We start from the raw sequence: 14,542 nt of genomic DNA, 5'->3' as shown, positions 1-14,542 counted from the left end.
CCCCAGGCACACATCAAAATGGGTTTGCACCTGCCCAAGTTTTTGCACGTCAGTGATGTCCTCTAGTGGCTGCAATGCATTTGCACAACACAAGTTGCTTTGCTGATTAATTGCTATAATCCAGGAAAACAGTAATTGATGTTAAAACTGAGAATTTAATCAGCAATTACTAATAATACATTGTTTTTAGAAATACATTTAATAAATTACTTATTGTATTTAAGCATTTTTGAAGTAAATTTAAGTATACACTAATCTTGAGGGAACAAATGTCTTTATTTTTATGTACAGTTACTGTTTATTCACTAAATGTAACATATTTGGGGGGAAATCTAATGATAAAATATGCCAAAGTAATTTTTTTGAATTAAATGTTTTGTTATTTTTTTCCTGTTTAAAAAAGGAGAGATTATGTTGATGAGGAAGTTTGTTGTACCACTGATGGTAAAAGAACTTCTGGACACTTAAAGCTTTAATGAATTAATTCCAGTACTGAGATCTACAACTGTCTGACGAGTTCTGGGAACTTCTAAAGTCTGTGTCCCACCCTAAAACTTTCTCTGGTAGGAGGCCCAAGTATAAGCACCACCCACCACAAAGGTAAGACAGGAATGTAAATGAAGCACATGTATAAATATAATTTGCTTTATATAGATAATATTATCTGGCGTCATCTGCACTGCATGAGTTAGTGTGCCAAACTGTAATCTAGTGCTACATGTACATGTTCTACACAGTTACAGCATTTGTTTACAACAGAGAAATGATCATTATTTGTTCAACATTCTTGCTTGATTTATAAAGATAATTATTCATCTAATGTGTTTTACTGCACTGCTTGTAAAAAAAGTGAAATACATTTACCTCTAAAACCTTTTTTTTATTTAATGCGTACATATTTATTATATTTAAAATTACACTAGGCCCCACAATAAATGGGGTCCTGCCTGACGTGTTACTGCTTTGCGCCCACTGATTCTGAGGAAACTGGACTCACCTCAGCCCTGAACAGACTAAAGCAGTGGTAAAACATGAAATAAAAAAAAAGAAATTAAATGAAATATAAAGTAAATAAAACAAGGACCTGGTAAACACTTGGGACTAAAATCACAACCGTAACCTCTGCTGGTTAACATACTGAAACTAATTTCTAAAGCTCAGCTTAATTAAATAAACGTTTTTTAAAATTAACTTTATACAATCTATCCAAAACCAATCATTAGCTAGCGTTTGTGCTAGCCACCATATGCATAATGTTAGCTAGTTTAGTAGATAATGAGGCAGATTTTGTTTACCTGTTTTACTCTAACATTTGATTTTACCAGTTAGGTGATTGTAAAATGATTCAGTGTGAAACAACTTTTTAGATAATAGCGGCTGATTTGTCACAGAAACCTTTCACACAAATAATAAAAAAGCTTCTGAAGCAGTTGTGCTGTATATGTAATGTATAACTACAATATATTCTATTGGATAAATTACACATGAGGCAAATTATTAATTACCAGGAAAGTGGCATGAAAATAAAATACCCTTAAGTATAAAACACACGTCATGCTTCAGTTCCTGTTTCTAGAACAAAATCATCCTGACAATCAGTGGGTGTTTTAACATGAAAATTGTCTTTTGTCCCCTTGAGTTTTTTCTGTCACTGGAATGGTGTTACACATGTTTTGGGTGAACTGAAAAACCAGAGTTTTAGCTCTAGTTAGTTATTAAATAAAACAATCAAACACATTTGTCAGACTATTTACTTACTTACTCTTACATTTGGCTTTAAGAACTGATAATTAGGCTCCAAATAATCGTTCCTGTATAAATACATTAAAAGTCAAATTTACATGAATTTCATGGGAATGAATTAGATATAAATGTTTTATGACATTTATTCATATCTCTTTTTTTTTTATTGTCCAGCTTTGACTTTCATAAAGAACCACAGAGAGGGCCATGGTCTGGACAATTCTGATACTTGTTGGGAAAGACACGGTGATGCTGAAACAGAAAAAATTAAAAAAATTCGAAGCAGGGGCACATGCTCCAGTAAAATGTAAACTGTCAGGCAGCAAAAAGTCAATAAAAAAGTCATAAAACTTTCAGTTTCTGTGAACTGCTGAGCGGAACTACAGGACACGCCACACAAATTCACTACAGACACCACATTATGTTTTATAACAGCTCATAGCTATAAGTTTTGGCTAACCAATGACATATGAAATTAGAAAATGCAAAAGGTAATTAATTTTCTCACATTTTTATTGTACTCCATGTGTATGTCAAAGAAAGAAATGTGAATTCAGTTTTCACAAATGATGGTGCAAAACCAAATATTTTTACTGTTTTCATTTGTTTAGAAATGTGCACATAAAAGTAATGTAATTAATACCTGGGGTACCTGGGGAACGATGTTATCATGACTGCAAGCAGAGAGGTACAGCTGTGCCCCTCTTAGTACTGAATGTGACCCAGTTTTACAAGTTGGACCCATATACTTTATGTTACATGAATGAATCATTAGGGCTCCACATTTTAGGCCTTAAATAGTCTAGATTACGAATACAAGATGCAAAAATACATATTGTACCAATTTTATTAAGAATATTTAATTATCATTGTGAAACTCATGTGCAACACCTTTTGAAACTTGTCATTGACTCATTAACTACATAATGGTATTTTCATTTTTGATTCTGCTGCACTTAAAATTGCAATGATTTTCATTTAAACACTTAAGATTCAGTCAGTGATCTGTTTGGAGATAAGTAGTAATATTACAATTCTATGAATGGCTGATTAATTTCTAGGAGGTGATAGAGAATGATTCCCTAATTATGTTTTTAAAATGTTTACATTAAAAATGATTAAATAATCATTCCCACAGGGCAAATAGCTCAGGATGACATGTGGAAGGCCGACCCACACACACTTACTTACCACCTCCACAAGTGAGGCAGGAATGCGAAATAGAGAGAGGTTTGGCCGGTACCTGGGAATGCTGTAGGGCAGGCTCAACAGTAACGACGAAAAAGGAGTGTCGTGTGTGTCTGTGTAAGCACACAGCTGATGAAGTCATGATGGTACACTCTTTTCTCTACCACACCCTACCATATTTGATCACAACTGGGGCAAAGCCAGAGGCAAAAATGTGGGTTATTAACCCCTGCTTCTAAAGAAGCCCATGAATCCAGTCCATTAATCTAAATAAAGTTGGGCCTCGATGCCACAGCTATGAAAATTGTATTCACACCGCAAAATGTTTGTTTTTTCCCCACAGGTACTTTGGTTTCCTCCAACCACTCAAAAACATCCAGAAGGTGGAGTGGCTAAAGTAAGCAGCAAAAAACCAGGTCAGTGTTTGATGACCAGCAATAGATTGCCGCACATTTCAGGGTGTATTCATGCATTGTGTCAAGTATTTCTGAATGGAGCCAGATCCAGCTCAACAATGTTTAGAATGGATCAGGTATAAGCTCTGTGATTGATTGGTGTTTCCCAGACCAGACCAGTGGCAATGGAACAGTGGCAATAATTGCAAGACTAGTAACTATCATTTTACCAGTCTTTACCAAGCCTGTCAGCACTTTTGAAGCTGACTATTATCTTTACTTCATCAGAGTGATTGTGAAATTAGTTTCAGTGACGGATATAACCTCATGTTGGTCACTGGTCAGAACATATTGTTGTCACGCAAAACAGGTTATTCAGAGTGAGGCTTTTTCAGAACAATGAGACAGGTACAGTACATTGGTCTTTCTTCATGAGACTCGACTTTCTGACTCATCCTCCTATGCATATTCATAAGGAGTGAGAGTCTATGCACATGTGCTGTAGATGAAAAGGGTGGAGTGCAGACAAGGCCCTGAAAAGCTGAGAGACTTGTCCTGTCTCAGATTCAGTCTCAGCATTACGAGCACAACGACAGTTTCACTACACAAAGGTAAGAGCCTTAAATCTGTCACATGTTGAACTGCTTAACTGTGTGCTCATCATTTACATTTATGATTAAAAAGAAACATGTAGTTTTGATTAAAATAATACATTAAACATGGTTTTACAATTTCTTTCTCAATGAGTGCTGCTTTCTTTTGAGAAAAGATGGAACATAATCACTTAAAATAATTTAACAAAAGATTATTAATTGTTGTATTTTAACAGCCTTTTTCTTTTTTATTCTTTTATCTGTCATTTATAAACAGTTAATTGTCCTACTGAGCAGCTTTTAACATTATCAGTTTGTCAGTCATATAAATAACTCCAGTCTTTAAAAGATCTGAACTTAGTTAAGTTTCAATTAATTAGAAAATGAAAACATAGCGTCACTATCATTATAATGGCTTTATAACAGCATAGTGACCTTTAACTAAAAAGACAAAATTACAAACAATAACAACAGGGCTTGGACTTGGCTGGCACACCTTGTTTTTGCTTTTTGTTGCATTATATAATGCTCTGTATTAAACATCTACTCTGAATAAGAGTGTATTTACTGTATATACAGTCAGTTATTTTGGTGATGACATAACCTTCTGCTGAAGTTTTCTACCATTACTGTAGTTACTAAATACTGTAAGTCGTGCATATTAATATACATAGTAAAACATTACTGACAGATCCTGCACATATTTAAAACTTTAACAGAAAAATGCAAAGAACATGTCTTTACTTAACAGTTCTTGCAGATATTACAATAGCTTCCATAATTATCACTGAGCCCAAATCAAAGTTCTTTCATTTTTTGATTGAGTTTATTTTAATATGCACATGTTTAGCCATTTTTAACCGACACTTATTCTGGCAGCTATTCCGTCTCTCCTCGGGCTCAGTAGACCATTCTATAAAATCAAATGATCAAATGTCTTTCTTTACTGACAGCATCCCAAACCTAATGTACTAGGCTGCAAGACCTAGTTTGGCCCATCTATCAGATCCAACAAACCAAACCCAATCACAGGACTGTAAATATAACACAGTATTTTCAGAGCATAGTAAATAATATTAATTTAATTAAGCGAATTAAATAATGGTTGTAGTATATAACTTGGTATATAACTTATTGGTTATATACTTTAAACCTCTGCATTCATTTTCGACCACATTAGCCAGTCTCTAATCTATCAGGAAATTAATAAATACAGATAAAAGCTGTGGCAGAAACTTGTTCAAGCGAATCTGAATAAAAGCGTCTGCTAAATGACTACATGCAATAAAGCAATGTTCCATCCCATTATAGCTGCCAGATTTAATTATTGTAATGAGGCTATCATTTAGTAAATAAGCAGTTTAATAAACAGGTGTAGCTTATTCAAAATTGTGACTAAATGTTGCATTGCCCTGATTACATTTGGAAGAGTACAAACAGTTTTTGGCCAAACAAATTGTACAGGTTAGTCTTTGCTTTCTATTGTCAGCTGACTGGGCGGCATAGTGGTGTGGAGTAGTGCTGTGACCTCACAGGAATAGGGAAATGGGTTCAATTCTCCCGCTGGGAGTATGTTTCTGTATAGAGTAGGAGTCTGTATGGGTTTACACTGGGTGCTCCAGTGGAAACCATGTCCAAAGACATGCAGTCAGGTCAATTGTCACTATAAAAAATTGCCTGAAGTGTGAGTGTGAATGTGTCTGTCCTGTGATGAAATGGCGACCTGTCCAGGTTGCCAGTCAATCACACCTGCCAGTAAATCACACCCACCACATCCATGACCAGATAAAAGCAATGGTAAAACTGACAATGAATGAGTGAATGAATGAATGTGTACTGACTAACCTCATTTTTAATCAGGACACTAAATGGTACAATAATTTAATTCTACTGCAAATAGATCACATACAGCACACATCCAAATACCTGTATATATATAAGGTGGGGACTATATTACATATCAGCTGATATTAACTAGAGATGAACACATGGATAGATCCTAATTTTCCCGACTAAATATTTTAGAGTCCTACAAATAAAAACAATGAGTGGCCACGACTGTGTAAGGCATGGAAACAAGATCCTAATGCGTGACCACGACTCAGTGAGGTAGGGCGTGGCAACACAATCCTTTTATTCTGGCTATAAACAGAATCGTATATTTGCTTGCGGGGGATTCAAGTACATGACTGTCTAAAAAAGGTACGCTCGGCTTGATATAAGGGTCATTCTATAATTTGGGGTACATTTCACATCACCAAAAAAGTACAAAAACAGTGTTCTCTCTCAATAAAACAATCAGTGGTTCAAGTTAATATATTCCTTTAGTGTAACATATCCACTATTTGCAAAGCTTAAACATTAATTTTTTTTATTTTTATTTTAAAGGGACAGTAGATGTAGACTACTAGGTAACTTAGTTGACAGGTAACATAGTTGACAATTTCCCTATTTTGACCCATAACATGTCATTTCTTGAACAGAATAATGTCTAATTTGAACATACGTTTGAATTAAAATTATAAAAAAAATTGTAACCATGACAATGTATGTAACATAGTTGACGGTCAATTAATATACTCATTGACAATGTTCTACTATAGATAAAATATTTAAAAAAATAAGAGGACATTCACCACAGTTTGTTCAATATACCCTCCACAGAGAAAAATGATATCATGTAATGCTGGTCACATAGTTTTAGAACAAACCATTTTTGAGTTGCTGAGTGGAGTTCTGTTAGTAACATAGTTGACAGAACTTTTGCGGACATTAATAAATAAATATATTTAAATTATTTAAAAGAGAAACTCAATTTAAAAAATATTATTTTTCTTTGGTATTTAAACTTTTAAAATAAATAAAAAAATAGATGTTGTTGCCCTTAATGATTTTATTCATTATTTTAAAACCAAGGCACCCTCAACTTAAAAAACAGACACAGCAAAAACTGTTCATTTAGGAACATCATGACAAATTTCAAGTTAAATGAAGCATAGGATGCACATAATGTTTTTGTGATATTACAACATGTTTTCCATTAATAGGTAAAATATGACATTTTTTAAGAAAATAGTTAGAATAAATATAATTATTATCATTGGACATGGAATGTACCCCAAATTATAGAATGACCCATAAGCTAATGCTCCAAGTTTAACCCAAATCTGGACATTTTATCTTTGCGTTTCAAATCTTAGTTTATTAAATACAGAGAAGCAGAACTCATTAACTTATAATTATTACTGACTGCATGACATGTCCCCTCTGCTGATGTAGTGACGCCTACAGATGGAACATTTTCATTTAAAGGTTTGAATGATTTAGCACTAAGCAAGTCACTTGAAAGTCAGTCTTAACTCGAATAGTCAAATATTTAGCACATTTAATACTGTGGTTCAAATTTACGTGTCTTTCAAATAAAGGAATGAATTCAGATTGATGTAAATAATCTTAATTAACAATGAATCATATTTTACAAATATGAATTAAAATTTAACAAAATAAAATGTAATGTATGATCTTTAGCTGATCTCTATTCTTCACATTTTTATTGTATGCAGAAGTCATAAAATATAAATCATTTGTTACTGTAACAAACCTTTTTACCTATTAACTTATTAAAGCGTTTGATTCATATACATTACAAATTTATTATTAATTATCACAGAAAATATTTTAACTGAAAAGTCAATATCCTAATTGTGTTTTTATAAAGCCACATTTTACTTTATGTGTAAATATATCATTATCTAAGAAAAAATAATTACAATAAGTGTCATTTACTTACACACTCGGTGCTTATGCTAAATATTTATACTGCTGCTCTATTATCTCTTCACTATGTATTCGTAATTGTGTTTGAACTGTGAAAGTCATTTTAAGGGCAACAAAATCTACTTTAGACTTTAGACTTTATAATTCTCCCCATTGTTTCTATTATGAACCAGAAAAAAATGTGGTGTGGGTTTGAATCTTCCAAGTCAGACCAGTAGGATGCTGAGAAATTTACTTATTTATTATAGCAGACAGTTTTTTATTTATTTAGCAGACAGTTTTTTATTTATTTAGCAGACAGTTTTATCCAACGGAACGTACAATTGTGACCAAATACAATTTGAGCACTTGAGGGTTGAGGGGCTTGTTTTGGGGGCCTTGTTATGGGCAACTTGGTGGTGATGGGCTTGAACCGGCAAACTTCTGCTCACTAGTCCACATATTACATTTAGTAATATATCCACTTAAAACGCCTATTGGCTTCACAGATTTAAGCTTTATATTTGTAAATGAAAGTATTAACAAAGATTTAGAGTTACAAACAAAGCACACTGGTTTCAGTATAAAAGATGTTGGTAATGGTTGAAAGATTATACAAAATAAGTTGCAATAGTAGTAAGGATAAAGGTCTTCTTCATACTTAAGACAGAATTACTTAAAACGAGAAGGGAAATGCTACTGAACCGTTTAAACATCTTTGTCAGTACATTGATAGCTCAGTGGTTAAGGTACTGGACTGGTAAACAGAAGGTTGCCGGTTCAAGCCTCGCCACCACCAAGTTGCCACGGTTGGGTCCCTGAGCAAGGCCCTTAACCCTTAATTGCTCATCGTGTTCCACTTATCGTGTAAGTCGCTTTGGATAAAAGCATATGCTGAAAATGTAAATTTAGTCTAATACTCCATATGTGAAATTTTATGGAACAACTAGTAAGCATTTTAGGACAGATGCACCACATCAGATTTCACAATATACTTTCAGACTTATGATAAAGAGTCAGGGAGAAGCCAGCACTGTGTTGCTAAAAAACATTTGCAAGATGACCAGAATGGAGCAGGAACAGCAGTTACACAGAGAACAACAAACTGTAGCACAATCATGTTCATCTGTACATTACATGCATGTCAAGATAAATCAGTATACTTCTGAAACTATGTACTCTGGTTCTACAAAAAAAAAAAATATATACATACAGTGATGTATGTATCATATTTGTGACTGGTGCACTGCAAACAGTGTTGGCATAAGTCTGAACAATCTTATGACCTGATTGGCATTAATAATGTATAAATTATTATGGACAATTGTAATTCTATCAAAGATGTCAGTGTAACCTTGGGAAATTTCCAATGAAGTTTGTAAACAATGTTGCATTCTTTTAGGGACCCTAAATAATAATTTTTAGTAATTTCTCTGTAATGTTCCACCATGTAATTATTACAGTTCATTTTATGTGTTAAGAAAGTATTTGAGTAGTACAGTAAGTTGAGCAACTATGAAACTAAAACAAGCTGGACAAGTGAACATGCCACAAAGCAACATTCCATGTGTTCAGGTAGACGCCCAGGGACTTTTTTTGTGAGCCTGTCATGAGGGTGTTTACTTGGTTAAATTCCTTCATCTTTTCATGACACCTGAACATTTTTTAGGAATTTCCAAATGCCTTTTACACTATGCAAATGCACATGGTGAAAATGCATAGTCCTTAAAGTGGGACACCGAAACACATAGTCTGGCCCAAGGGCCATTTTTCAAATGTCCAATTCAGTAACCACTTTCTGAATCAAATGAGTTATGAACGTAATGAAAATTTTATTAAGAAAGTCACCATAACAGCATTTGGCCCAGTGACACTTAAACCATGATTATTTGTAACATCCCTCTAGGGTAAATCTTTTGAAATACCAGTTAAGCAAGGCATCATACTGAACTATAAATGTTTCAACCCAACCATAATTTACTAATGCTAAAGTTGCCCTTCTACTTGGAAAAGATGACTGAAAATGCTTGTATGCCGTCTGGTGGCCTGACATATTTATCTGGTGTAATTAGAGAGTCAAGAAGAGACCTTTTTTTTTTATTCGGGAGCTTTTCATTAGTATACGTCTATTTAAAATAAAATCCAGAATGCTTTTTTACAACACTGGAAATACTTTCAAATATATCTAAAACAACACAGAATCTTCTAAAAAGTTGAGTTAACTACAGGGATAGCATGAACTGTGCTTGTTTAGGTCCTGCTCATTCCTATGATTTAAGAATGGGATGTCCAACACACACACAGTAATGTTATGGGTTTTTTTTTTACTTTTTGCCCATAACTAACACAACAGGGAATTTAGCTATAAGCAGACTAAGCAAACAACAAATGACAATCTAGGATAGCACAAAACACAATTACAATTTTAAGCCTAAAAGAATAAGTACACTAAATATACAGAATATATACTGTAGAACCATTTGGGGTTTTTTAGTTTATTTTTAGTTTACCATAGCATAAAACAAAAACAAACTAGGAAACAAAACTGAAAAAGAACACATATATACAAAGACCCAAGAGAATGAGTCTTTACAATAGCTGATACAATACCATAACATGATAGGATATTGTGGTTTTACATCATGGGAAAAAATCTATGCTATTCTGTAAAGACTTTTGACTGCCATTGAGTGTTCATAATGCATATAATTGCCATAAAAATCAAACTTAAGCAACCAGAATTACAGTAATTAAATGTAACATTTCAAATGAACATTGTAAATGACCTGGCTGTAGTACCAAGGAACTAGTGAAACTGAAATTCTGTTGTAACATTTTTAATACAGCCTTCTTTTTAAAAAGCTTCTAGAGAAAGAGACATTACAACAGCTGCTGCAATACTCTACTGTGATAGCATTTCATGGTTTTGGGTTGTACCACAATAGCAATGAACTTGTAATGTCAAAACTTTTTACATCGATGGACCGTTCATGTTGCAACACATAATTTTATGTTTTAAAAAGACAGCAAAATAGCAAAGACAGGAAACACAAATATTAACATGTATTAAAAGGATGCTTTTCTTTTTCCAGTGTGCTAAACTGACACAGAAATGAGCTCAGTACAAAAGAACCCACCACCCTACATCATACCAAGTAAGTCCACAAGACTTCACATATTTAGCTTAAAGATTTTAAGCAAAGAAAAGCAGTGGATTGTACAGTGGTTGTGTGGCTGTTGTGTGTCTATTACGCTAGCCCACCACAGCTGAGAACGTGTTTGAATCTCAGCGGTGCTACCAGCTGTCCAGGCATCTACCCAGACATAATTGGCTATGTTAGAAGCCCTGCTATGGATAGGCACCCTGTCCAGGGTATTCCTGCCACCTGCCACACGCCTGACCAAGGCACAGCAGTTAATAAAAAAGAAATGAAAAACTTCATTGTACAATTTTATTCAGAACTACTAGAGAAACCACAATGCTGGTAATAACTAAAATGAGAATTTCATTATTTAACGTTATTTTGTAATTCACAGTGGATGGCGCAGGGGATGGTGTGAAGGTCTACAAGGTACACACCCCCTTCAGCCCGACAGCAAGCACCATTCAAGACTACCGAGTACAACCAACCCAGTCTACAACAGGTGTGGTCATCATGTAGTATATATAAGATTGTTTTTACACCTACATGCAAAGTTTACATAGCCAAAAGTATGTGGACACTTCCAATTATTAATAAATTATAGGAGAGCTGAAGAGCTGCTCTAGGCAATTTTAAGTAATGTTCATCAGTAATACGTAAAAACATTATGGAGCAACAAAGGTCAGGCACTAGTGATGGGCCACACAAGTTTCAGCACAAGAGATAAGTATTAAAAAGTTAATGGATTAGGTTTCCTTGACAAACCAGCCATAACCAAGCCTATAATCACCTTGCACAGTGCCAAGCATCAGCTAGAGTGACGTAAAATACACTGCCGTTGGACCATGGAAGAGTAGAAACATGTTCTCTGGAATGAATATTCTTGCACTTCAACAGATCTCTACATTTCTGAGTTTGTCTTCTGATGAGAATGAGTGTAATGTTTGTGCTTGGCATCTTAGCAGTGTGTGCACCTGGGGAAGGCCTGCACAGAGCCCTGACTTGTACTGAAACCACTTATTACATGCCAGACATTGTTATTTATCCTCAGTGCCTAAACTCAGTAATGCGTTTGTGGTTTAATGAATCTCAAAAATTAAAATCATCATAAAAGAGGACCAGTATTGATGTGTTTTTCTGTTTGTTTTGATGGCTGGTGTTTTTTTTGTTTTTTTTTGCTAGTGTAAATACATTATTATAAAGTATTTTGTTTCTTAGTCAAATAAACACATGAAATTATACACACTTAACATTCATTTTTGTACAATGTAATAATAATTCATACATAATTGAACCTGTTTTTTCCCATTCTCTTTCAGTTCAGTCCTCAGCAGCTGACAAAAACAGATTTGTAAGCTATGACTCGGAGCTGGGTCGGTCTCCAGGCATGGTCACCTGTACTAACTGTCGAGAGCAGGTGCTCACCCAAGTCACCTACAAAGTGGGGGCCTATGCCTGGCTTATGTGCATTCTCTTTATCTTATGCGGGTAGGTCTCTAATTTCATCAGTCATAGTCTGCCTAATACAGTGGCATGTACAAGTATTAAACACCTAAACTATTTGTATGATTTATTGTCTTGGATTGCACATTTTAAATGTTTGGGTCAGCTGTAGTTTTAATTTTCTAAATATGTGTATCATTACTACACAGTTTAATGGTGGTGCAGGTCAGGCATGTTATTTCATATGAAAATTATGAAGAAACACAGATTTAAAAAAAAACATGATTAAAAACATTTTACAGCTTATTTCAGTACATTACAAAGAAACTATTAAATTACAACTGTACAATATATTATTATTATTATTATTGTTGGTGGTATTATTATTATTTTTATTATTAATGGCTATTATTTCAACTATTATAATAGATTTTAGTATATTTGATATATGAAATCATTCTTTTTAGGGCATTTCACTGGCAACTTAAACTCACTAAATAATCTGCAATTAAGGACCTGTGAATTTTCTTTTGTAATTTCAGACTGATTATTGGCTGCTGCTTGCTCCCATTCTTCCTTAAATTCTTCAAAGACGCCTACCATTCGTGCCCTAAATGTCAGCGTATTCTGCATGTGGAGAAGAAAAGATGTTGTTGACCCCAGCCTACCTTCCTGTGGCTCGTGCCATGGCTGCAGAAAAACACCCACCATCAAGTCGACCTGATCATGGAAAACATGATGGACACATTTGCACCATTTAAATATGTAATAGAATGTATTATCATAATGCTGATTTTGTAATATGCTACTGGCATGTTGGCATTTTGAGGGACACTTTCCCTTTGCTTCATTTGTACGTTTTTATTATTCACAAAGCGTCTTCTGACCCAGTCCTCATGGAAAACCCATGGGAAGGTTTTTGTCTTGGCTCTGTTGTCAGCTGTTCAGTGTTCTTCTCTAATTAGTTATTGTCTGTTAAAGCTGGATAGATCAAAACAATAAGATAAATCCCAAACACTAGACCTGGTGTTGAGACCTGTTATTAAAAAACATAAAATCACAATAAAATGTTAAAATATTTTGGTGACCAGAAGAGTCACTATGAAATATATATTTGTTCTGTTAAATACTGTTTTATATATAGCTTATTATGCAGTTGGTTCATGTGCTTATTAGTAATTGTAGAAGCCTGATAAAGGGCATTGGATATAAAAAAAAAGCTGCAGTATGTAAATTCTTGTGTTAAAAGAGTGGCATCGTTTAGGTCAATATAAAAAAATAAGGAATTAAAGGCAGCTCCCCATCTTACATCAAAACAGAATGATGCCAGAAGCTGTTTTTTGACAGAATAATGTATTAAATGGGACAGGTGTAATACAGTACAAGCTATTTTTTGCATACAATTATGTTGGTACCCGAGGTGGCGTCAATGTGGCGACAATACAGTTAATTCATGTCTTAAAATATTGACTCTAATAAACAGACCCTAAATATGAATGCATTTAGATTTTTTGAAGATAAGAAAACTACATGGACGTTTGGACACTCAAGCATTTGAGACAAAACAATTATATAAATAAAAAAAAAATACAAATTTAAATTCTAATCCTAGGAACCCCATTCACACGAACACTCTTATATTTAATAATTTACTTGCTGATTGCCTGATCAGAAGAATCAGGTGTTTTATATGAAGGAATTAAAGTGTAGTGCATGGGAAAACTATAGGAAGGCTTCTGAACTACTAACATCAAGAATTCTGAAGTATCAGCAATACCTGGGTGAAAATACTTGTGCACCGGACTGTATGTTACATTTATACTTACTCTTATGGTTGACTCTGGTACTCCTGAGTGTCACACATTTGCTTTTTGTGTCACAGTGAGTCGTGTATTATGTATTATTAAAGGTACACTGATCATGAATATTTATGGCTGATTCTGATGATGACTTCTTTAGACATTTTTGTGCCTTTGATTAAATAAACAGATAAAACACACTCGAGCACATTTCTAGTACTGTATTAGTTCACTGTATTAGTATCACATGAATGAATGGCTATTTGCCACAAAAAGAGGTGGCCAGAATAGTGAAAATCCTCAAAGTTTACACAAATTTTTTTACTGTTAGGTTACATTTTATGCCTCCTTATTAGGTAAATGATAGAAATCAGTGCTGCTCGATTGATGAAATAAGCAGCACTGTTTTGGGACAGTTTACACAATACCTTTGATAATAAATCCATACTGTTGTTCAAATGGTAAAGCCAAATGTCTAACGC

At 34.2% G+C, this 14,542-nt stretch overlaps 1 protein-coding gene across 1 annotated transcript; it reads left to right on the top strand.

The window, feature by feature from the left end:
• The first annotated feature begins 10,787 nt into the window (after positions 1-10,787).
• Positions 10,788-12,918, top strand: si:ch211-157c3.4 (Lipopolysaccharide-induced tumor necrosis factor-alpha factor homolog-like). Its single transcript, XM_062985085.1, has 4 exons — positions 10,788-10,830; positions 11,213-11,320; positions 12,138-12,306; positions 12,804-12,918. Exons 1-4 carry the CDS (start codon positions 10,788-10,790, stop codon positions 12,916-12,918), a joined length of 435 nt encoding a protein of 144 aa, XP_062841155.1.
• Positions 12,919-14,542: the final 1,624 nt, after the last annotated feature.

Source organism: Trichomycterus rosablanca, chromosome 22 (genome assembly GCF_030014385.1).
Source record: "Trichomycterus rosablanca isolate fTriRos1 chromosome 22, fTriRos1.hap1, whole genome shotgun sequence".
In the NCBI taxonomy this organism is placed as follows: Eukaryota; Metazoa; Chordata; class Actinopteri; order Siluriformes; family Trichomycteridae; genus Trichomycterus; species Trichomycterus rosablanca.
This window is presented reverse-complemented; position numbering and strand designations above follow the sequence as displayed.

Coding starts and splice junctions, on each gene's coding strand:
- si:ch211-157c3.4 (XM_062985085.1), top strand. CDS start 10,788: ATGAGCTCAGTACAAAAGAACCCACCACCCTACATCATACCAA. Junction 10,831..11,212: donor ACCACCCTACATCATACCAA/GTAAGTCCACAA, acceptor TGTAATTCACAG/TGGATGGCGCAGGGGATGGT. Junction 11,321..12,137: donor ACCAACCCAGTCTACAACAG/GTGTGGTCATCA, acceptor ATTCTCTTTCAG/TTCAGTCCTCAGCAGCTGAC.